The following is a 24,467-nucleotide window of genomic DNA, read 5'->3' on the forward strand; positions in this document are numbered from 1 at the left end:
CAATATTCCATTTCAACTAAATCGAACTGGACCGAATGAAATCTAATTTAATTAAAGTGACTTGAATTAAACTAAATTGAAACAATGAAACTGAAATGAATTGAACCTACTTTGAACTGCATTGAATTATACTAAGTTGAAATAACTTCGATTAAACTTACTTAAATTACATTAATTATAACTAAATGCAATCAAACTGAATTGAATTGAGCTGAACAGAACAGACTTGGGGGCTGGATGTACTCAGCTGTGCTCAGTCCTTGTATGAATGAATACTGTATGAACAGATGTCACTTGTTAAATCAGATATGTGTCATAAATTTTAATTTCGGTGCTGTACAGACAGGCAGTTTAATTAGAATATGCTATCAGCCAACCGCAGATCCAGAATTATGCTATACATCACCTGACACTTGGGCAGGAGTGAGCATTTTTGAACTCGGCTACATAATCTGCCCTCCTCTTCATTTCTTCACCAATACTGTCATGCCGTTGGTGCGTTGACGGTTGATCAGCGTCTGAACTGACAACCTGTCACGGTGGAGTCCATGTGTGTGTTTTCTCGCACACTGATGGAGTTCAGCAGCCTGGCGTACAGAACAGCTGTACAACATGCAACCTCTGACCCTGCCTACAGGTATGTGAGCGTGTGCAGGGCAGCAACCTCCTGCTCTCTGCAGCTACACCACCTGCTCCCGTGCACAGCCAACGTGCATGTTAATACGCTCGCTTCTTCATCATCTCCCCTTTGTTTCTTCCTCTTTTCTGAACCCATTCTCCATGTGTTTGCTGTCGCCTGGTTTGCTCATTCCTCTGCGTGTGCGCGCGCGGAGCCTCGGGCGGCTTTCCGTTCCACTTCACTTGTGCTTTTTGGAGCAGGTGGCATTTCAACGCAGACACAAAGACGAGTCTAAACTGAACACGCACGCAAAATAAAATCATGTTTCCTACATTGTTTTTGTCGTTGTTTTTGTTTGCTTGGCTCCACGTGAGACGCGCAGAAACGAGCTGATCGCCTTGTTGAGTCATTTAAGTGGCCCGAGAACCATCGATGCCCTGAGGGAGCGACAACGATAGACAGACGGACGGGTGGACGGAAGGGCTAGATATCAGCTCCTGCAGGAAAATTTGCTAAAAAAAAAAAAAAAAACAAGATTATTCTCCTGCCTTTGTTTCATGGTCTTTGTGTCACCACATATGTGTTCTGACTCTGAGGAACAAAATTTAAGAAAAAAAAAATCAGGGTCCGGAACTGTTTATGGCCCTCATTGCGTCAGTGGCTGTAGCTAAATCAAACAAATGGTTGCTCTGGATCTCGGCTCGGAGGGTTTTTAAGCCTGTAAAATGAAGAGCGTCTATTCTTGGAATCTGTTGTTGGATTAGGAAATAAGCCCCTTCTCACACAGCTAGAAAAGCAGAGTAGTTACACAATTATGTTGCATTACTGCCATCATTTATTTAATTTTAGTGAGGCTTTAAATTCAGCCTGCAGAAAATTAATATTTATTTCTAAGAGGGTGGGTTTGATTGCTTTTTCTCTGTGTTAGTTTGAATTGATATTTTTGTTTATTATTGTCTGACAATAAAATTAATATTTAGTTGTATTTCAGCAGCTTCACGAACAACTATTTTCAGATTTTTTTTTCTTCTTTTTTTATTCCATTGGACACAAACATTGCTCTTGTATAGATAGACCTAAAAGCGGACAATATTTATCAACATACTTTTTTTAATCATAACTACCATTAATAATCTAAGTTACTATATAGCAAATGCATATATGAACTGTCTGAAATTTAAATCCATGAAATGACAAATACAGCCTTTAAAGTACATAAATAAATATTAATTATTCATAAGATTCTATTTTTGTCTTTTGAACAAATTAATTGGGCCAATGCTATTTTTTAATATAATATTTCCAGAGAAATACGTATAAATAGTTTTAGATTTTATGACTGCAATTATTCACCTTAGATCTCAACATAATAACAGATATTCTTGAATTTGGCTAACTTTTAAAACCTTAAATTGACCTTCACCTTACCAGCTGAAGGTATGTAATTAACTTTCTTTAATTATTATTTTTGTAATATCCAGAATGGGGTTGTCGAAATTCTTATTAATTTATACAAATTAATCTTTTTTTTTTTTTTTTTATCATATGTGTGTAATTAGTTTGATGCACAACACAGTAGTTGGGGGAAAAAACAAAAGGGTAAAAACAATGGCTTATGGAAACAAAGCTGTTCAATTTAGTTTAAAAAGCATGTAAAAATTGTCATGATGTGTTAGTTTGAGGATGGAACAAAATGCAGACTGGGAGCATGGATCAGAAAGGCAGTTTTGATTAAAAAAAAAAAAAAAAAAAAAAAAAAAAACTTACCAAAAAAAAAAATCCCAAAAAACACAGGGAGCAAGGGGAGCCAGAGCAGAACAAAAACCATAAAACCAAAGGAATAAGCCAGCAGGAGAAATGGGGAAGAAACTGAGAGAATAACCGGGTATAACTGGAGGAACCAGCAAGGAATTTCAGCAAGAGAAATACTGTAAGGGTGAATGCTGGAACAAAAGACCTGGACTTATAACTTAGTCACATTTATAATATAATATAGTTAGCAAGTTCTACTCATATTAACCTTTAAAAGCAATTAAATATCAATAGCCTACCAGATAAGCAGACTGGATTATGTCTGCTGATTGTTGTTGCAAAGTAAATGAGGCACAAGAAAAGCTTCATGTTTTTCTTCATGCAGCAATGTGGGCGGTATCGCAGAGTCCAAAAACCCATGAAAACAGGACAGGTGATTTATCACTTCTGACTGACGGTACATTAACAAAAATAACAAGGAACTCTGCAAATGTCTTCATCAAAGTGTCATTTCAGAGGTTTGTTTGTGATCTCGGCACCTGACAGGATTCCTGTCTCAGGCGTCTTGCACAAACAACGCTGCTCACCTCGCTCCCGTTAAGCTGGAAGAGGCGCAGCAGCTGAGCTCCTCCAAAGTCACCTGTGAGTCAGGTGAGCTGAGCTTTAAAGTCACAGCTGGTTGTTTCATTTAATTCTCTTGCGAAGGTGTTTTTCCAACCGTCAGACACGCATCGACTGCTTTATATATGAACCAAAACACACACTCAGGTAACAGTGAGCTTAGAGTTGAGAGGATCACAACGTGCTGAGTGATGGCAAAGTTTAGGAATGCGCACGTTATACGGGACGTAATGTTAGTCTCTGATGGTGTGCATGGGTCACAAAGGCTTCTTTGTTGTTCTGCACCCTCCTGCTCCTTCTCCTTCATCACTGTAGGTGCTCTGAGATGTGTCGCCATCTTTTACCTGTTCTAACTTGTGAAGAAAGCCAAGCTTCCTGAGCTTAAATATCTGTAAGTTTACAAACAAACACGGCTAACAAACCTCTAATCTTAGTGAATTAAAGAAGTTTAACTACTTTACATATTTGTTGCACAGTTTAAAGCTGGTTCTCTGTGTGTGTGGACAAGAGGAACAATGTCATCAATGATTTAAAAAAATAACAACTGACTTGGATTATAATAAATTCTGTTCAAATTTGTGCCTAGTTTTCTTGTTCTAAAAAATACCTGGATTCATACAAAAAAAATTATATTTTCCAGAGTGCATTAATGTATGTTGAACAAAATTCTTGAAAAAAAAAAAAAAAAAAAAAATATATATATATATATATATATATATATATATATATATATAACAACGAAACAAACAAAAAACATAAACATTTGCCATCTTACTAATAGTTTGATTACTACTGAAAAGAACTCCTGAAACCAGTTTCCAATTAAGTCAAAATTCTGGTAGAGTTAGTCTCTTGCGAATGTGTTCGTCTCCTTGAACTAAGCTCCTTTAAAATTTACTGATGCATTCAAATTTCATCCCCATCACACACCAGTTTCAGGAAAGACTTCTCCTACACAAGTTTAGCTTGGAACTCCACCAAACCTCAATGAGAGCCATTATCCACAAATGGAGAAAACAAGGGGAAGTGGTGAGTCTTCCCAGGAATCGCCGGACTATCAAAATTACTCCAAGGACAAACTATCGACTCACGACTGCCAACCAAAAACAGCACAAAGGCCTCTCTGAGATTTGTCACAAAGACATCTTCAGAATCCCAAGCTTTCTGAAATAAAATAACTGATAGTCATTACAACCAAGAGTGGCTCAATCAATCACTATGGGATTAGAGGGTGAAAGGGTCAAGGGGGAAACAAGAGGTTTGCTCAGTTTTTTCACTTTCTTGTTCTTACTCCGGTTATACTTGAAATATTTTTTTGCGTGTCTGTGAAAATGAAAAAAAAAAAAAAAAAGCACTGTAACACCACAGGCAGATTAAGCATATGTACTGAAAACTGTCTTAAGCACTAGATAATTTATCAAACTAAAGTAGAATTGGAGATATATCGTTATTGAAAGTGTCATGGCATATATATATATATATATATATATATATATATAATTTATTTATTTATTTATTTATTTTTTTTACAGAGATTTGTAGTTGTATACACACCTAGAATAGATCTGAACCACTGATATTCGGACCACTAGCATAATGTGACATTACCCCGTCTTTACATTGTGACTGATGGGTAACAGTCTGTTCTTACTCTACCGGATTTTAGCTGCCGCTTTTAAATTACTGTAATTTTCTCAGAGTGGTGGGATGCAAAGCTCCTAGTTGTTTGCCTGATGGCTCCCACTGCCAATCCATATCCTGACAACAGACTGTACCGCAAAGACAAACAGGAAGTCCTCTGTCAGTCAAAGTGCAGGGACACATGTTTGTGATTAAAATCACCTGTTTCAAATCAACAGTCACCTAATAGACTGTAACTGCAGCCCAGCAAATGGGTTACGAGCGTTTAGTGTTGCATTAACACATCGAGCGAGATGGAAACCAGATTTCCAGTTTGGTTTCTGGGTGTGTCAGGATCCGTGTAATTGCAGCCGACTGAAACTGGAGATTGAGGGAAGGGGGCTGCTATGGTTTAGGGAAGGTAATTTTTGTCTTTTCACAACACATCTCAAGAAGAGGTAGTTGTTTGTAAGCTGTTGGGTATTGCACCCCTGACTTTTTGGGTTTGGCTCTGTGCAGATAGGAATTAAGTTTTTTTTTTGTTTTTGTTTTTGTTTTGTTTGTTTGTTTGCTTTTTTCAAACATAAGGTTCTCAACGTGTATGGCAATTTCCAAAAATCTGTATAATTTTGAAAATCTGTTCTCACAAGGAAACCCAAAGATAAATATTTGTTCTTTGGGTATACACTGTTTTCATATTTGAGTTTGTGAACCAAAAGTGGTCGTCTGCTCTGTCGTGAGAAAACAACCCTTAGTGGATGTGGTGTTTAGATTGAAAGCAGCTGTTGGTGGCGACGATGCAGACGAGCAATAAAAACAGGCAAACAGGAAGTTTGGTCTCTTTAGCAATTCATTAGACGTCAATTTAGCTTTACTGTAATTCTGTGTAATTTCAGTAGTTTATAAACCTGACCAAGAATGCTGTGTTCACATTTTCTTATGTTGCAGCCACAAACTTTAATGTTTTTATTGGGCCTTTATGTAATAAAGTGTTGCATACTTATGAGTTGGAATGAAAAGGATACATGTTCTTTCATCCCACCTCCCCCAAAACAAACCATAAAAATTGTTGAAAGCCTGGTGTTCATTTGTAGTCGGCCCTCCTGAGGAAAAAAAATAAAACTTGCTATAATCATATTTTACTCAAACTACAGGTGCAAGTAAACTGCAACCATCTCAACATATGATCAGCCCTTTTGTAAAACAGATCAAGGTCAGTCAGACTGGATGGAGAACATCAAGTCTTGTCTCAGATTCTCCATTGCATTTTCAGCTTTCCTGCTTTCCTGTCCTTTTAAGCAACTTGGCGGTGGGACAAAAGGCTCAGGCTAAGCGAATCTTTCGTCAAACAACATCAGAGACGAACGTATATCTGGACCAAACAGTTGGAAAATCGGCAGCAGCCTCCCGTTCTTCTCCAAACAGCTGATACTGGCCACCATAAACAGAGATATGCTGGACATACCACAAAAACAGGTCCCGCTCCCAAAGAGAGCGGACACGAGAGTTTTCTGAGCTCTTATGACGGTGTTTATGGCTTCTTATCAAGTGTTTGACTGCGTCAGGGCTTGAAATGTTTGAGTTAACTACAATTCAGTCTGCAAACGTCCATGTGAGGTGAATTCTGAAAAGTGATGACGGAAATGTTTATAATCACCTGCCAGGTAACAGAGACTGAAATACTTAGTGTCTACCACGTAGCACGGATGCACATGCATGGCTACATGCCACATAGCACACCGTGGTGTGCTACATTGCACCCCATGTGGCACACAACTATATGGTGTGCCACAGTGCGGTGTGCTACATTGCATGAAATGTGTCAGTATGTGGGAGAGGGAAACAAATGCTTAGCTCAGAGCTTATACTAACTGAATGACAGGCAAACACACTCTCCAACACACACGCTCGTCGTCTAAAGGGTAGAGCTTGCCACAGAAGGAGGGATTGTGTTGGACTGGATGAGAAAAGCAGCAGGAGAAGGGAAGCGAGGTCGGTCAGCACACACAATATACAGGCCAACGTGTTGCCATAGAAACGGACCAATCATAAAGCGTAACTGGCGAGCATATGACGCCGTCTAACTGCTAATATGGAGCGCAGACGGAAGGAGGGGCCGTGGAGCGTGTTATTAACCTCTGACCTCCTCAATCCCGGCTGCTAAATAGCTGGTCTTGAGTGATATTTGACCCCGCTGACCTCCGCCAGCAGATCCGGCACCTGCTCGGGGATGTTTTCGTCTCAGGTCTGTTTAAAGCAGAGCGAGGAGTCCAAAGAGACTTTGTGTGCAAAGGCAGTGTGCCAGGTGTGGGTTAACAGTGACAGACACAAAGGCTCAACAGTGTGTTCCTGGAGAGAAAACATACTCAGCTGGTTTTGGGTGGTTTTTCAACTTTCGGCAGCTTGCTTTGCTTTTAACATTTACACATAAGGTGCAGCTTTGCTCTGTCTCAGGCCAGTTTGTCTGCTTAACAGTTTGACGTCAAACTGCCACAACCCAAACAATAAACGTGCTCCTCTCACGTGCTCCTTAACCCTAAATGTAGGGTTAAGTCTACATTTATGGGAATCCCATAAAATTGCATGTGTCAGGTAATAAATTCATAATTGAGACACTCCACATGGAACTGTTGATAACTGAAAACAAAACATATGCCAAAAAGAAAAAAAAAAAAAAAAAAAAAAAGTCACTATTTTATTAGCTCTTATTTCTGGAAACAGTTCAGAACTTAAACTCACTCTATCCCCATCATTGTCCTTTCTCACACAGACTCCATGGGTGTCCTTCATCAGAGCGTCGGCAGAACTTCCTTGCTGTTTTACTGTTTTCTAATCACAGGTGTCTCTGTATTCACCCTTCTTTATTTTTTCTGATGTGTGAACTAATTGAAATTGTCTTTAGCTGATTCCAGGTCCTAAAGTTTGTATATTCCTTCCCGGTTCCATTTTCCATCTCTCTGGTTTAATTCAATTATTTGGTAACCCACATGAAGATCTGTCTATCGTTAACAGGAAACGCAAATAAAAGTAGTCCTTCAGAATTAGAAAAAGGACACTTCAGCTCAATTTCTAACAACTAGATCACGTTATCACAGGGTTTGAGACTGGACCTACAATGTTTAAACTGGGTTCTATAAAAGGTAGCTTGGCTGACACAATGTGTCTGTTGTTTCGGATTATACAGAACCAATATGGCTAGTCTGGAAGCCTGACTTATGGGTGGTAAATATTCTTGAAGACGGATGTGTTAACTTAGTTCATATACCAAAGTATACTGCCAACTGTGTTTTTCTTTAACTTACTGGAACATGCTCAAATCTGGTTTTAAGTTATTCCCAGCTTGACGCACTGATGTCTGAGTGCAAGAAAGTAAATAATGGAATTGATTGTTGGCATTGGCTGTGCAAAATGTTCTATAATAGTGATTATGTCCATCCCTGCTGATAATATATTCAGTATAAAAAGCACTTTTTTAAGCAATCAGAAAAAAAGGATTCAGATTCATATTGAAGTAAAAAAAAAAAAAAAGAACAGTCTTGAAATACAAATGTTGTCCACACTCGATTTTTTTCTTTCTAAAACGTTTAAATTCTGGTTCTAGTCTTTTTTTTTATTTTCAAAATATAATCCTTTGCCATCCGGACTTAAATATCATTCCAGATTTTTAGATGTAAAACAAAAAGTTTAAAGTATTTTTGCCCAAAAATCTCTTGACAATATTTTAGGGTTTAGCAAAATTATCCTCCAAGCATAACATCTCCTTAAAAACTCTTCCCTAAACCATTACAAATGATCCAGACACAGTCACCCATGACACACATTAGAATGTACCAATCTGTACGTCCGTAGGCGACGGGCTTTCAGTCACTAACTCAGAAACTAGAATAATTAAAGCTGCAGTATGTAGCCTAACTTTTACAAAATCACTTTTTTTACATATTTGTTAAAACTGTCACTATATGTTGTGAACGTATGAGACAGCTAATTATCTGCAGATGATGATGCAAAGAATTATTGATAAAATCAAGAAAATTATGGACAACCCTGACCATCCTCTTCATGAGAATGTCTTAGGGAAACAGAGTGTCTCCTAATGCCATTTCTGTCAATTCAGCTCGTGCTGCTAAATGTGCTCAATGGCGGCGAGACAACTTACCGTTACAGGACAACGGCTTATCTGCTGTCTTCGGAGGCCATGCTAAATATGAGCATTCATTACATGCTTCATTTCGGTGAACTAGCTGTGGCTTAGCAGCAAACAAGGGGGAGGCGTGAGCAGCACATGCACGTGAGTGATTCATAGCACTAAGCCCCACCTCCTAGGGCTGATTGTTTTTTGTTTTCTGACCAAGCAGCATATTTTTGGAGATGACTGTAGAACCACAGGAGCTTGACTTTTTTTGTTTGTTTGCTTTTACAGATTATCTGCCTCATTTTCTGACAGTTCTAACTATGCAAAACTTTTTTTTCATAAGTCACATCCTGCATTTTTAAGACTTCATTGTTAAAAAAAGATGACATCCCTTTTTTTTCCCAGCACAGTAAAAGGTATACATATTTATATTTTTTTTCCTTAGAATGAGTAGTTCATGATACTATGTCAACCATCTTTATTTATACTGTTTTTGCCATAAATATTCAATTATGTCATAATTTTTACATAATGATCATGCCTCATTAAGATTTTTTTAAGTCTTATCTGGATAAGTTTAGATGTTGAAATGAGCTAATTTAGTCTAAATATCTTAACATAATTATTCTCCAGACATTATAGAAAACTACAAACATGGTCAACGTACTTTCATGACAAAGTTTTACAATGACCATTTCCTAATGTTGAGACCAAGATTTTCGATTTACTTTAAAAATTGTATTAAAACATTTTGAAATTTATTCCAGTTTTATTTATTTTTTTTGCAAAATTGTTACAAGTACTGTTTTTTCTGTCCAATACAAAATTATATTTTATCTCTGAAGTCAGACTTACAGTTTCTTGTGCTTTCCTAAGAACTCAAGGGGGAAAACAAGTTTTATTTGGCGGTAGTAGTTTTGAGACCAAGATGGAATGAACGAGGGAGAAAATGATAACCATGCATCAAAGTATGTTTCATCTATTCCAGCCTTTATCAGACTTTTTCTGAAAATGTACATTCAGGTAGATGCTGCGAATTGAAAATGGCAGAGATTCCTACTTTTTTTTTTTATTGTATTTAATTAACAGAGAAAAATATTTTAAAAAATTTGACTGGTGAATCAAGAAAAAAAATTGCTTCATTATTTTAGAGTTATATATTCTAAATTATGGAATTAAGAGAATGTTCTACAAAAAACAAATATTGTTTTGTGCCTTAATTTATTTTCCATACATTTTAGGATTTGGAAACTTCTACAAGTGAATTCCACAATAAACATATTTCCACTGAATATCTTTTCTCTCCATGTGTGAAGGATGGAGGTGACAATGGAATACTGTACCTTTTCCAGCAATCTGTTCCCTGTTTCGTCCAGCCCACCTCGAGAACCCAGTGAATGCACAGAGAGCGCCACAGTAATGTTTTAGCAACATGTTTATTGAAATAAAATCTTCTTTTAGCTGTAAAAAACATCAAATAAACACTGTACAAATGTGTAAAACTGCCAAGACTGACCAAACAGGAAGCAGATCCGTGGCCTCAGGTCCATATATGCTGTACTTGACTGTGAAATGGTGATGATAATGAAAATGTGTGCGCGCGTGTGTCTACATGTGAGTCTTTGGTTTGGGTCTTCACACGGTGAACAGAAGTCTTTAAGAAGCAGGGAGGACGAATGACACGCCCTGGTTAGGCTCACACACATCACACAGTCATGTTGCAACAAAAAACAAACAGCAGATGAACGAGCACATACAAACAAAACAAAACTAAAACAAAACAAAACAAAAAAAAACAACAACAACCCTAAAACATTTGACACATCTTTCACATGTATGTACAGTCTGAACATGTCTATGACAACTTAATTTGATTGTCTCCGAGGGTTTTCAACAGTGCATGTGACAGTTTCAGTTTTCACAGCAGCCAAGTCCATCATCAAAGTGAAGTCACGTGACAGCAGTTCGTCACAGCCACGCTGCTAATGGCCACCATCTCACCCCTCAGTTTTTTTTTTTTTTCTATTACATTAAATAGAAAAGAGCAAGGCACTCTGGGTAAAGAAAAGGCGCAAGTGAGCGCCTGGAAAATTACCTGCCATTAATCTGTGCAAACAATTGACTTTTTAGCCCCACTGATTGGAAACATGGCAAAATTAAAAGTCGTATTTCAACCAACTTGACAGGAAGTGTGGAGGTTAAGAAATGGCTGCATTTAGTCTTCATGTACCTTTTCCTTCATACTTCTCTTGGCCTTACGCAACTCTACATCCCCATCCTCATCTTTCTTGCACCACTTTCTATTCTGTTTTCACTGTCTGGCTCCCTGACTGAGCTAAAATTACCTTAAATTTGCCTGCAGAGTTCCTGGCCAGAGAAAGCCAAGAATCAATTAGAAAAAAAATAAAAAAAGAATCCAAAAATTCACAGTCACTCTTTGTCACACTTCAACAAACTGATCCAGCCATAAGGAACAGCTATAAACTTAAGAGAGTTTAAACTTAAACTGGCTCGTCTGAAATAAAAAAAAACAACTAAATAATAAAAAAAAAAAACATAAAATAAAATCAGACTTAATAAGGTTGTCAGCGTGAATGAAGCTCAAAGGAAGAACTTCAAATTCAATTTACACAGAACAAGAAAAAGAACTAACCTTCATTTAAACCTTTGCAAATACAAGAAGCTAAACACAAAATAACATAAATTAAAAACACAAAGGACCCCAGGATGGACCTACATCAGATTTCCAATATCCAAAGTTGAACAAATACGTTTGATTTATTCTTGGATTATAAATTAAGAAATCAGGCCCCAGCTACACTACTCCAGATATTTCTTAAACCGATATGTTTCCCTCCTCATTTCTAAAATGGTTTGCAGGATTGCAGCCAAAAATAAAGTAATATCTAGCCTCTGCCACGAGGTGACAATTATTACATTAACTAGATTTATTTACATTCAAAAGAAGAAGACTCTGTAGGCTAAAGCAGTGTATGGCTAGAAAAAAATCAAGTTTTCTGTGTCAAATAGTTATTGACTTGTTTATCTTACTTTTGACATTTAATCAAAACCGACTTAGCACAAAGAGGAACTTAAGGGGAAAAAATGCTTCACTGCTGTGGACATGTACAAGCTATGTTTGTTCATGTTTTTGTTTACACATTTACACCACAAATGGAGCTTTTAAAAAACTTCAGAAATCTCTGGTTTGTCACCTCTAGCTTTTTTGCTAAATATCTGGATTAGTGTGGACAGGGCCTGGTACTAACAGATGCATACTTCAGATATTCAGGAATTAAACATTTGTGTCAAAAACAAAAAGGAAAACTTATGAACCCTCTTTAAAGTCCATTTTAGGGAGGTTTTGTCACCAGATCAGGAAGACCTTATTTATGTTATGCTTCATATTTTGTACTGTCCATACTGAAGTGAAAAGCGAAAACTGAACAGAACGGACATTTTGAACAGAATGAAACTCAAAATAAAATGAATAAAAGCCATCTGAAAGGGGGGTGCTGTGCAAGGGAATCAGTGCGGCTTTGGTGGAAAAACACTGGCAGCAATGCCATGTAAGTTCCAGCGTGTCTACCACACACGGTTGGTCCAATAGATGTTCTCCCTGGGGTACATAGTCATATTTGCGTAGTCGCCTACCTGTTTGTTGTTGTATTTGGGCGGGTTGGCCTTGTAGCTGTAATCCGAATATTGATCCGAGCCCGTGGAGTTGTTGTCGCCCGTCCCTACGAAGGTGTTGGTTGCAGGGAGGTCCTGAACAGCCTGGTGTTTCTTGGAGGCAGAAGGTGACTGTGGTTGCAGCTGGATAGATGGCAAAGGAGAGTTGGACCTATAGTGACGGCCCAGGTCGGGGCTTCCTGGTGGATAGTTAAGGGGCAGATGGATTCTGGGACTGTCATTAACGTCATTAATAAGGTTGAACTTCAGACCTTTCTGCAGACTCGCCTCCTCATCCTCTTCCAGTGGTTTGGTGGGTTTTGGAGCTCTGGGCTTTTTGCTCTTTTTTCCTTTGCCATTTTTGGGTCCCTGCTTGGGAGCATAAAGATCTTTGCTCTCCTTTTTACCAGCTTGGTAACCGCTTTTAGTATCTTTCTGCAGATGGTGTCTGATGACCACTACAGCTACAATGACCAAAATAACGACAGCAACACCTGCAAGGACAGCATATAAAATGTTGGTTTGCTGACTGTAGGCGTAGTTAGGGTCTCCTGCTATGTCTCTGTCCAGAGGTGTGTAAAGACTGTGACCCACAAGTGCCTCAATGAGGGACACATTGGATTTGGTTTCATTTACAAACACGTGAACTAAGGCTGTGGTGTGGCGAGCAGGTTTGCCTCGATCACTGACCCTCACGACAAGCCGGTGAAGCCCATTGTGCTTGCCAGAGAATGCTTGTGCCAGTGTGATTTCCCCACTGGTGGACGAGATTTGAAAAAGGCCATAAGGGTTTCCTCCGGTGATTGAATAAAACAGCTCTGCATTGAGCCCAGCATCAATGTCCTCAGCCTCAACCACTTCCACTCTTGTTTCTGGAGGTGTGACAGGTGTCAGGTAAGTGTAGGAGGAGTTGGATGGTCTGGTGACATAGGGGGCATTATCATTCTCATCCAGGACGTTGATGGTCACACCAACGTAGGAAGATCGAGGTGGTTCACCACCATCCACAGCCTTCAGACGGAAGGTGTAGGTGCTTTCCTTTTCACGGTCAAAAGAAATGCTTGACAGGATCGTTCCTGTGCCATTTTGAATCACAAAGTTGGCATTATCTGGATCTACAAACAGTGTCACTCTTGAGTTCTCCCCCTTATCAGCATCAGTCACAGTCACAACACCAACCGGATTTAGTGGGAGCATGTTTTCAATTACAGAAAAACTGTATCCGTTTAACATGAATTTGGGTTCATTGTCATTGCGGTCTAGAACATTTATAACCACCGTAGCAGTTCCAGTTTTACTCGGAAGGCCCTTGTCGGCTGCAGCGATATGGAACTCATAGCGCTCGACGTCCTCTCGATCCAATGTGTATTTCACACGAACCTCTCCCGTGTTGGGATCGACCTCAAAAAGCCTGTTAGCTGAGGGCTCAATGATGCTATAAATCATTTCTGCATTTATACCACTATCTGCATCTGTGGCCAAAATATCTAGCACTCTGTCATTTGGCTGGTTGCCCTCAGGAAAGAATACTTCAAGCAAAGATGGAGAAAATGATGGCGTGTTGTCATTCACGTCTGTGACCTGGACCTTAAGAGAATTGGTGCTTGACAGAGCTGGGTTACCAGAATCCACAGCAACTATTTCAATTCGGTAATCTTTAATTCGCTCATAGTCCAGCAGAGTAGTTGTCTGCAGGAAGTATTTTCTCTTTCGATCATTGGCTGACTCGCTAGCAGGTCGGAGTTGAAATGGGACGTCACCTGCAACCACACATGTCACCACAGCGTTTTCTCCCTCGTCACGGTCAGACACTTGGACTAGTGCTACTGGGGTACCTATCGGCATGTCCTCAGAGATGTTTGCCACACTGTCCTGGTGAATGACCAACCCAATACCACGAATCTCTATCGCTGGTGCGTTGTCATTTTGGTCCTTGACAATGATGGTCACTAGGACTTTGGAACTCTTGGAATTAGGCCCGCGGTCTCTGGCAACCACAAAGAACTTGAGAAAATTAGTTTCTTCTCTGTCTACCAGGGCTTTGACGTAAATGATGCCAGTGGAGTGGTCAATGCGCAGAAGCCTCTGTACATTCTCGGTTGCTTGATGTAGGATGTAATCTATCTCTGCATTGGCACCAGTGTCTGCGTCATTGGCTCGAACCTAAAAATGCAAAAAAAGAAAAAAAAAAAGTTATATTATTACCAAAGCATACAAAGAAATAACTTTTTTAGGGACATTGAATCTGAAAGAAAGCCCAATTACAGTTACAACACTAGACCATAGAAAACTGAATTTCATTTGACTAATTTTGAGTCAATTTGCAGTCAGTCATGACTCTGAACCTGAACATTCTACATTCTTAAAACAAGCTCAGTTGCATTTTATTGATCATTTGGCTTGTTTGACTTACAAAGAGTTACAACCATTAGCCATGCAACAGTACAAAGCCCTGGTTTTCTGAGGGGGTGGAAGTTTCTGCTGTGTAGAAACATAATAGACTATCAAAGCTGAGTGCACACACCCACAGAACAACATCTAACGGCCGTGCAGCGGGTCATTGGCATGTAATGGGCAGATGAGTGAATGTTAATGTTTCTCTCATTATGAGAAATGCCCTGGCTCCTCTGGGCCCATTAGGAGAGCAGGGAGGACAGACCGACATCAGCCACAATCCGGTTTCACATGTCCAAACCTAAACTAAATGGAGGTAATTAGTCAATTAGGGTGTAGGAGTAGTCAGCAAAATATCACTTAGGTTGAGCTTGTTAGGATGCGATTGTGTCAACATGTCTAATAATTTTTAATTGTATTTATTCAATGTCATGGTTGCTATTAAGGAATGTAGTTTGTCATCAGATGAAATACAATCAGACAGGTTACATAAACATCTCAGGTACTGCTAGCTCAGCAATTTCCCAGTCTTTACCTGGAACTTCCACTAATGTAATTAGGGTTTTTAAATCTTAAGGCCAATTATTCCTTTAAAGCATTGGTGAATCTGAGCCAAGCTTGCACTCAGGAAAATAATCTTTTAAAAAGTCCTTAAAAAGAAGAAAAAAATAAATCTACCAATGGGATAGGATTATTTGAACCCTGTAACATGGGCAATAAAATTCAAGTTTGGGCCAAGGGCACAAAAAACAATTTATAATTCCAACAGCAAGAGGAATGTTTTTATTGGTCTTTAATCAAAGTGTAAGATTAAACTACAGCATTATCTACAACATATAATTACAACATTAGATTTCCAAGGCAACTGAAAATGGGAAGGCAGGCCTAGATCAAGGTTAGCAAAATCTTAGCTTCATCAACACCTTTGTGTTTGAGAATTCTAGCACTTGTTTCTTGTCATTTAACAAAAACAAATGCTAATAAATTAAGAAAGTGCTTTTGTGAGGGTGTTTATGTGATATATTAATTTCTGGAGCACAATTTTTCAGATTTTATATTTATGTGTACTGAGTGAGCGTGGGCCTTGGCTATGTTAGTGTATCTTGTATTAAGTCATGGCAAATATATTTATGAAAAATATTAGACAGTGGCAGTCTTTCAGCTTTGTGTCTATGTTAAACTAAGCTGACCTATCCATAAAAAACTAAACTACATGTTGATCAAATGAACATACCGTCATATATTTATACTACACAACATTCAGTCTGGTTTGCTTTTTTATTTCTCCTTTTATTTATATTTTACACAGCAGCTAAAACTGAATGATACGAATGATAAAATGATACAAAGGTCAATCGTATTTTTTGCACTAGGAAAACGGAAACTCTTCATATATTAGTTGCTCAAAATCAATTTTTAAACAAGCTGTTGCTGTTTAGCATGCATGTCAAAAACATTTAAGGGGTTCAACTGAATCAGTCTTAAACATTACTATGACATTTTTCACATTTTTGACAGTATAACACATAAAAAACATCTGGTTTCCTGTCTGTTAAAGATTATCTAATATGACACTAAAAACAGGAAGAATATGGTTAAAGAGAGTCTGAAAGTAAAATTATAATTTTGCCTGCTGATGGATGATTTACAGTCCAGTGTGCCTCTAAACAGCAGATATCACCAAACAGCAGTCAATTATTGACAACCTGTGAGAATTGTGTATTGAACAGAGGGGCTGATGGAGCGTAGGGTTCAGTCTGATGAAGCCAGAACCACTTTGGCTGCTCTCCAAGGCCACTCTGTCCAAGCACACAGCAAGTATAAACACTCTTTATGTCTCGGTTAACAATTACCCAGCAAGGTTGACTAGCGTCATTAAATAAACCGACCAGAATCTCTGCACGTTTTAGCTGATTAATAATTGATCGATGCTAAGCAGTTTTTGAAATTAAACTATTTTAGATCCGTATCCCTCGTAAGGGAAAGCAACTCGAGAGATAATCTATCAAAGTTTACATTCTGTCTAGTTCATTGTTGAGTAAATACCACCACAATTACATAGAAAATCGATGTGGACTCTTCAAACTGCTCTGGGTAGCATCTTTTACATTATTAATCAGCATGTTCCTAAAGTAATACTGTTGTTTAATAGTCCTTTATGGGAATTTAGCTGTTAAACATTAGAGATCTTAGTCAATATACTCAGGAGGATTTGGTCTTTAATAAGATCAAGATTTGCACACAGGAATCTATGAAAGCAGTCTTTAAGCTAGTTAATATGAGTGTTTGGATCTGACAAATCCACTTTGGTCATTTAAAATGCATCCTGTTTAATTTGTCTCTTTTATTACTCCTTTCTAATCAGTTTACAGTAGGCAAGGCTAACTTCAAGGAACAGCGCCGCAGGTTTAAATGGACCAATCAGGTACAAGTGCAACATTCGGTTTAAAATCTGATGGCACCAGGGTTGACTTCATAACATTTTAGTGGATTGCTTTTAGTTTTGAAAATGCACAGTTATTAGAATGAAAATCTTCCTATGAATAAAATGCCTCAGAAATATCTTTCAGAGGAATATAAAGGCTCGTCTAATGCACAGAGGAACTGATTGAAACCTCTGGCTAGTTTTTGAGTTTCCCCGGAAAGAAAATAGTGTAAAAAATGCATAACCAATCGCCGTGGCCTTTTCAAAGAGCGAGTAAAAGCTAGGGATGTACATGTCTGCACAGCCATTGGACATTTTAAGCAGGTCAGGGTCGTCTGTCATCATTGTCCCATTGCCTCTATACAGCATCACTTCTCAAATGCACGCTAAGTGAAATGAGTTCTGGGGCTCTCTGAAATGCAATGAGCCACATCCAGAGCAATAATACCAATAAGCCCCGTGGATAATCTCATGACTGACTCAGATTAAGTCATGCACATCGAGCTGGAAGGCTGGCTGGTCGGCCCGTGCTGCAGTCACAGAGAAGCGGGGAAACGGGGAGCGCGTAGGACGACACGGTGAGCTGGGTTTGTCAGGTTGTTGTGGAGTTGCCCAACCGAACAGCGGCTTCCTATTCTGCCAGCTGATGCCAACATCGAGGACCTTTGAGCCCGGCTCAGGGCTCAAAGGTGAAGTTGAATCGGTGGTTAATATGTGACTGCACACAGCGATCCCACGCCCTGCTTCACCTCCACTGGACCATCTGTCTGTACGGATAATTGAGCAGCATATTATGTGCAGTCAGTGTGCCGAGTTGTCCTGCAGCTTTCAGACTTTATCACCAACAAGGCCAAAGGTTTAACTGGAATGTTTGGTGACATGGAAACTCTTGACGCCTGAGCAACAGCAGCAATGTATGGGCACAACTTCACTTAGTATAAAAAAAAAAGTCTTCAAAAGTTTGGTCTAATATTGGCGATGTGTCTTTTTGTTGTCCTTTTTCTTTTAAATTAATTCCTGTTTCATACACCACAGCTATCTTCTTAATTACTTTGTCCCGCAGTTCTGACACTGTTATGATGATGAAGAGAAAACCTTTTTAACTAATTATCTGAACCACTGACCTGGAGTGGAAATCCCAGCTGATCTTAGAGTATCAATATTTACACCAACAGACATCAGGGCCATGATTTATTATTAACACCATATAAAAATATGATATATGGGGGAGGTGTCTGAGACAGTGTGGTGTCTTGAATATTTCAAGCTTTGAACTGTTTGGGAACTCCAAGACAGTGTTATCGTGTCTTGAATAAATATATTCTTGTTTTCTCTCTCTTATATCCACAAAGTGAACAAATCTAGAAACAAAAATCCTTCAAAATATATATTTTTTAGATATTAACAGTCAGTATGACACAGACTATTAGTAATGTCTTTTGAATTATTATTTAAAAATATTGTCAGAATCTTAATTTTGCGTTTTAAGCCATAGCTATCAAAATTAGCTGAAAGAAACATTTTCATCTAATGAATCTATTTACTGTGACGCACATCTAATTACTAAATGGATGAATATTCTCCATTAGAACTTTTCAAACCTAAAAGAAAATTCCCAGAGTATATGATTTTGTATGTACCAACAGATATAAATATATTTTACACCAGAAGTCGGTAAACAAAAAAAAAGTTGGAAAACATACTACGTAATATTTTGCAGTTGCTACAGTTCGACAGCATGAAAGCATCTAATCTATAGTTAATTTACTGACCTGTAAAACGGAGTGTCCCACTGGGCTGTTCTCTGGCAGTTCGGCCTCGTAGTGATTTCTCTCAAATTTCGGAGCGTTGTCATTCTGATCGGTCACGGTGACTCGCAGCAAAGCACTGCTCGCCCTTGGTGGATCCCCTCCATCTACAACCCGAATATTCAGATCGTACGAGTCTTTCTTCTCACGATCCAGGTTACCCATGACAACCAGCTGTGGCTGCTTCTCGTCCGTGTCCAAAGCGACCTGCAGGCTGAAGAGTTGGTCAGCATCAAGTCCAGAACTCAGAGAGTACTCAGCCACACCGTTGGAACCAGAGTCCTTGTCTGTGGCCATTGGGATGGAGAAGAGTGCACCGATGTGTGTATTTTCTGGAATTGCTAGGGAGAGGATGGGTGAAGAGAACTGCGGCGTGTTGTCATTCATATCCAGCACTTCAATGCGACCTTCGATCAGCCGCGGCCCTGAGCCAATCCCTTTCACCATGTCTGTGATGGACACCTCAAATTCCAGGTAGCATTTTTCGTCAAGCTGGTTTTGGCAGTCACTCAGTGTCTCACGGTCAATAGGAATCTCTGTGGTGTAGATGTCCCCAGTTTTGCCGTCCACCCTCAGGTAAGTGGTGCCAACCTCCAGCTTGTACAGATGTCCAGTGTCCGGAAGGCCTTGGTCTGCCGCCAGGCTGCCAATCAACGTGTTGGGTGGCTGTTCCTCATTAACCCGATATAGAATTTCAGTAGGCACAGCATTGCAGGAGACCATCAGGATGATGGCCAGGAGGGACCGTAGCTCCCACCTCAGGATCACCATGTCTCTGCCGGACAACATCAATCTGAAAGAGAAGGAGTCAGGAAGAATGAAAGTGAGACTCACTGTCATCAACAAATCAAGAAAATAAAGTAAAAGTAACTTGAAAAATGACTTATTTAAAGAAACACTACATTCAAGCAGGCATTTGAGATTGTAACTACGCAAACATTGGTATTCTGAAGAAGAGTGTGATTCAATATCTGCGCTACTTCCTCCCGAGTGAACAGAGTTCCCCACTGAAAGGTCTTACAGAACTTTCAGTTTTTTCTCTATATAACTTGAACTTTCTGAAGCCTTTATTGGTGTATTTTAACTGGCTTTAACAACTTTTTGTAACTGCAGATAAAACTGCAAAGTACTATATAATTGAAAAAGAGAAAAACATGTCTGAAGATTAAAAAACAAAAAGTAAGTATTCATTTGAGTTTGTTTTAGTAGAGTTTACGTTTGTCTTGTTTTAGTCTCCTGCCTAAAATTAACGAAATGCCTTTGTGAGTGTAATTGACCCATTCTTGTTTCCACATTTTAACCCGTAACTCGTATCTCAACATTGTGTTTACTTGTATTTTTGAGGCAGCTTTTGAACTTTAGTTTTGAAATAAAATGACTTATGCATTACAGTGTTCTTTATTTCTCACCGTTTCCATTTTTTCTATTGTGATAACCTCATAGGAACAATTAAATCTGCTGCAGTACAATCAGGTCTCTCCAGCCAATTAAGACCGTCATTTTTTGTTATGACTGCATTTGATGAGCTCAGGCCTTTATGTGACAAGGTTTTATTTACAGTAAATTTCAGACTCTGTCTGACCTCGTGGTCTCTCAGATGGAAGCAGTCCATGCTGCTGAATGAAAATGTTTTTACCCACGAGTTGACTTCCTCACCTTATGTTGAGACTGCAACATCTAAGCCAGACTCTGAATGATACAAGCTCTTTCTTCCTGTACTTCATTTTCACACTCCTTTCTTTCTTGGCAGTAAATCGTCTTAGATATGTGGGCTGTAGGAGTTTTTTTGGTTGTGGAGGTTAAGCTTTATTTTTCAAAATGTCACATTCTTGATTTTGAAACAAATGCACATATTGCCAGGAAGATTACAGGAAGTTTTTTTTTTTTTTTACTTAAAGGCAGAACCCAAATGCAAACAGGTGTATCCACATGAAGAGTGAAGACTTGTATTTACTGGATGTGCTAGGTCTCCTCTGGAGTGACTGACAGGGAGAGTGTTTGTAGGATGTGATTCTGTGACATTAAATAAATAAGTGTTTCTGCTAGTGGTTTTGATAGAAAACATATAACTACAAAGGCAAAACTATGAGCAACAGGCCTTGGAAGCATGGCCAACACTTTGTTCACTTTCCCTGCTGCCATTGCCAAACTTAAGTTAGACTACAATCCCTAAAGAGTGCAGAAAATCTACGTCATTGTTCATAACTTCTCCTGTTCACTGTTTGGCCCGGTTTAAATTTTACCAGAGAAATCAAGCTCAGTGGAAGAAACCACAGACAGAGCACTGAGTCAGATGAGAATCGACTGTAATTGTGTAGAAAAGCAACGTCCAGGTTAGACTTAAATGGCTACTGCAAAGAAAATAAAGGCAAAAATGACTTTGGATGTAAAGCATTTAATTAAAACACAGACCTGCATTCCCTAAACTTTTTTATTGAAAATTGGTGTTTTAAATTTTGATTTTAAAACACCAATTGCAAATAGGGTTGGAGCTTGGTTGGTGAGGCAATTAAGGAGACATAAATAAAAAAAATAAATAAATAAACCAAAAGATGACTAACCATGACCCAAATGTAAACTGTGACCAGTATTCAGCAGCTTTTAATGAAAATCAGACCCTCTAAATAAAATACAGCACAAGTTATGTCCATAATTTAATCAAAGCTCCAGTTTCTGCTTTTTTTATTTGCCTTTATGTTTTCATAAAACTGACATTTGTTAATCTATTTCAAAGAAATAGATTAACAAATGTGTTACTAGCTATGTCCTTAAGTCTGAGGGAATTGTGTTTTTATGAGATGTGTCTGATATTCATTCAGAAAATTAGATGAATTATAAACATTGGAGGGGCTATTTGGTTGCATGAAGTGGGCTCCGTTTTATTGAGTGAATCAGCTCAGCTACAAACGAGATGTGCGCATCATCATGATTTTAGTGTGTAATTTGATTTTTGCCTGAGGTTTGTTTTCCAAGTGCCTGTGGACGGTTGCCAACATTGACAATTTGTTTACACATCAAACAAGGAGCTTACTCACTAAAAAGCATGACACAGACTGTTAGTAATATCTACACTGAGCTACAAGTGTCTTCAGTTTCAATCTCGTTTCATGCCAGTGCAAAGCTGAAACTTTAGACCATTCGGGAACAAAACGTGTAAAAATCAGCTTTGGGCAAAAAACGAAAAAAGATCAGGTAGAAACTGCTTTGTGCATATGAACAGTCACAAAAGGTCAAGAAACATCAACTGTGACGCTGAAAGCAGCAAATGTTTGACACTGTTGTTGCCGTGGGTCCAGCTCACCAGACACCCGGCTCACTTCTGTCACACACATGCACCTAATTACCCATGAAAGACTGTAAATGTGAGTGTGTGCCTTACAGTGCGAGATAGGTGTTGGTTTTCGCACATTTTCTTCCTGAGCCGCAAAAAGTCAGAAACCACGGAATCCCTAATCCCTGACCCAACGGCATTTTACATGTTGCTGTGGAAACAAAGTCACATCCAAGATTTATCAATAAGCAATGGTCTTTCAGTAAATTTGCAGTAAAATATGCATCAGATTACCTTGAGTTTCTAGATGAAAGCTCAACCTGCTGCTTACACCTGGAGCCAGTTTATTTAAAAGTGACCTCATGTTTTGCCAGTATGTAAATATAAACCAGCAGCAGAGATAGCAACAAAGCATGAAATCCACCTTGCAGCCTATGACTATAATAAACAATACTATTAGCGGAAAGGGTGAAGATTTTTATGAATTATTTTTTTATTTGGTGCTGGTTCTAAGCTACCACTAATTTCAGATGTTTTGCTTTCAAAACTCTTATGAAGAGACAGTAGACAGCAAAAAAGTTTTCTTCGACCATATAGCAAAGCTAACTTTACCCATGTGTTGAGTTAAATTGTCAGTCCACCGTTTATGATGGCTAAAGAGAGAAAATTCCCTAAAATAATAATAAAATAAAATACGCTTCTGAGAAATTTGTCAAGAATAAGATATACAAACATTGGTAACCAGCTACATGGTCAAAGGTGTCTCAATCTGAAATAATCAACTTACTTAATATGCTGTTATTCCATTGGAATTTCAGTATTCCCTGAATAAATACCAATAGCTTGTTGCCGGTGCTCTCCAGTTGACTCTTTGCTCCAACAGCTGAACACATAAACACAGGAAACTTTGAGCTGCTCCTCGTCACCTTCAGAGGAATCTAAGAAAACAAACTTCTCTCGCTTTGCAGTTCCAAATCACGAATCTACCATTGTTGAAATCTGATATATATTTTTCCCAAATAAAACTTTAGAAACCTAATGTGTGAAAGTAAAAAAAAAAAAAGCGCTAAAATTACAACTTCATATCTTAAGAATAGCAGGTGAAGTGCTGCACATTCTTTACAACCACAAGCTATCTAAATCAGTGCTGACTTTTTAACCCAGAGTTGACAGAGTTTTTTATTCAGCTGCTTTGCAAATTCAAGGGTACGCTACCCAGTCTGTTGAATCTGAATGCAAGTGTGCTGCTGTGAAAAAGTATAAATATATTTAGAAGTCTGTATTTCTACCCTTCTTCCAATGCAAGCAGGCGATAGGCAGGTTTAAGACAAATCTAAGGTTAGTTTTTAGTCTTTTGTTTATTTCTAGCCATTGTCTCGGAGGGTTTATATAGAAAGCAAATATAGCGCTGGGTCATGAGAAAAACCGCTGGTCGAAATGTCAAGAGAGTGCAAATGAGTTCCTGTTTGCTGGTGGAATTTCATGTTAACAAGTTGGTTCAAATGTAGTTGTCTCCTCAAGGGACAGGATGGGATCAGAGATCATCCAGCCCGTCTTCTTCCCACAGAAAAAGTCACCAAGCAGCTTGAGTGTGTGTTTTTGTATGAGGAAGAGGAGGAGGCTGCCCCCCCGTTTAGCTGCTGGAAGTAACATTTCCATGTGTGAGGACTACTTGACTCTCACAGCCATTTTATCTGCTGCCGAGCCGGTGGAGAGACAAAAGACTGACAATAGAAGAGCCAGGGGGACACAGACAGGGTGTGCCACGGCAGCAATCATCTGTACATTACAAAGCAGCTTAATGGCCCTGATGCCCCCCAACTGAGAGTGAATCTTCAAGTCCACGTCCCACTGGATGAGACTCTAGCTCCAGGACGTCACATTAAGCAAAGGTAAAGCTCTGAACACCAGCTGAAACTTAAGATTTCCAACTGGAAAATTCTAAGATATTTATTTCTAAAATTTAAAATCAAAATTACACTAAGCATGTTACTAGAAAGCATGGTGCGTGTTCAGTCAAATAATATTTACAAAATATTAACCAAAAACCCCCAAAATTCTTCAACATTTTAAGATTAGCAAGGATTCAGTTCCTTCAAAGGTATCTTATGTTGAGATGTCTAACTTGTCAAAAAAAAAAAAAAAAAAAAAAA

At 38.7% G+C, this 24,467-nt stretch overlaps 1 protein-coding gene across 9 annotated transcripts in view; it reads right to left on the reverse strand.

Annotated features, from left to right (window-relative positions):
• Positions 1–24,467, reverse strand: part of LOC106947982 (protocadherin-1-like) — a 267,399-nt gene that overhangs the window by 210,692 nt on the left and 32,240 nt on the right. For all 9 annotated transcript variants that reach the window (XM_015033365.1, XM_015033364.1, XM_015033363.1 and 6 more), the window contains 2 exons: positions 19,008–19,836; positions 12,399–14,579 (listed from right to left, as the gene is read on the reverse strand). In XM_015033365.1, coding sequence (XP_014888851.1) covers positions 12,399–14,579; positions 19,008–19,832 — 3,006 coding nt within the window. In that variant the 5' untranslated portion in view covers positions 19,833–19,836. The remainder of the gene's footprint in view (positions 1–12,398; positions 14,580–19,007; positions 19,837–24,467) is intronic.

Source organism: Poecilia latipinna, unplaced genomic scaffold (genome assembly GCF_001443285.1).
Source record: "Poecilia latipinna isolate Pla-1442-1.1 unplaced genomic scaffold, P_latipinna-1.0 Scaffold266, whole genome shotgun sequence".
Taxonomy (NCBI): domain Eukaryota; kingdom Metazoa; phylum Chordata; class Actinopteri; order Cyprinodontiformes; family Poeciliidae; genus Poecilia; species Poecilia latipinna.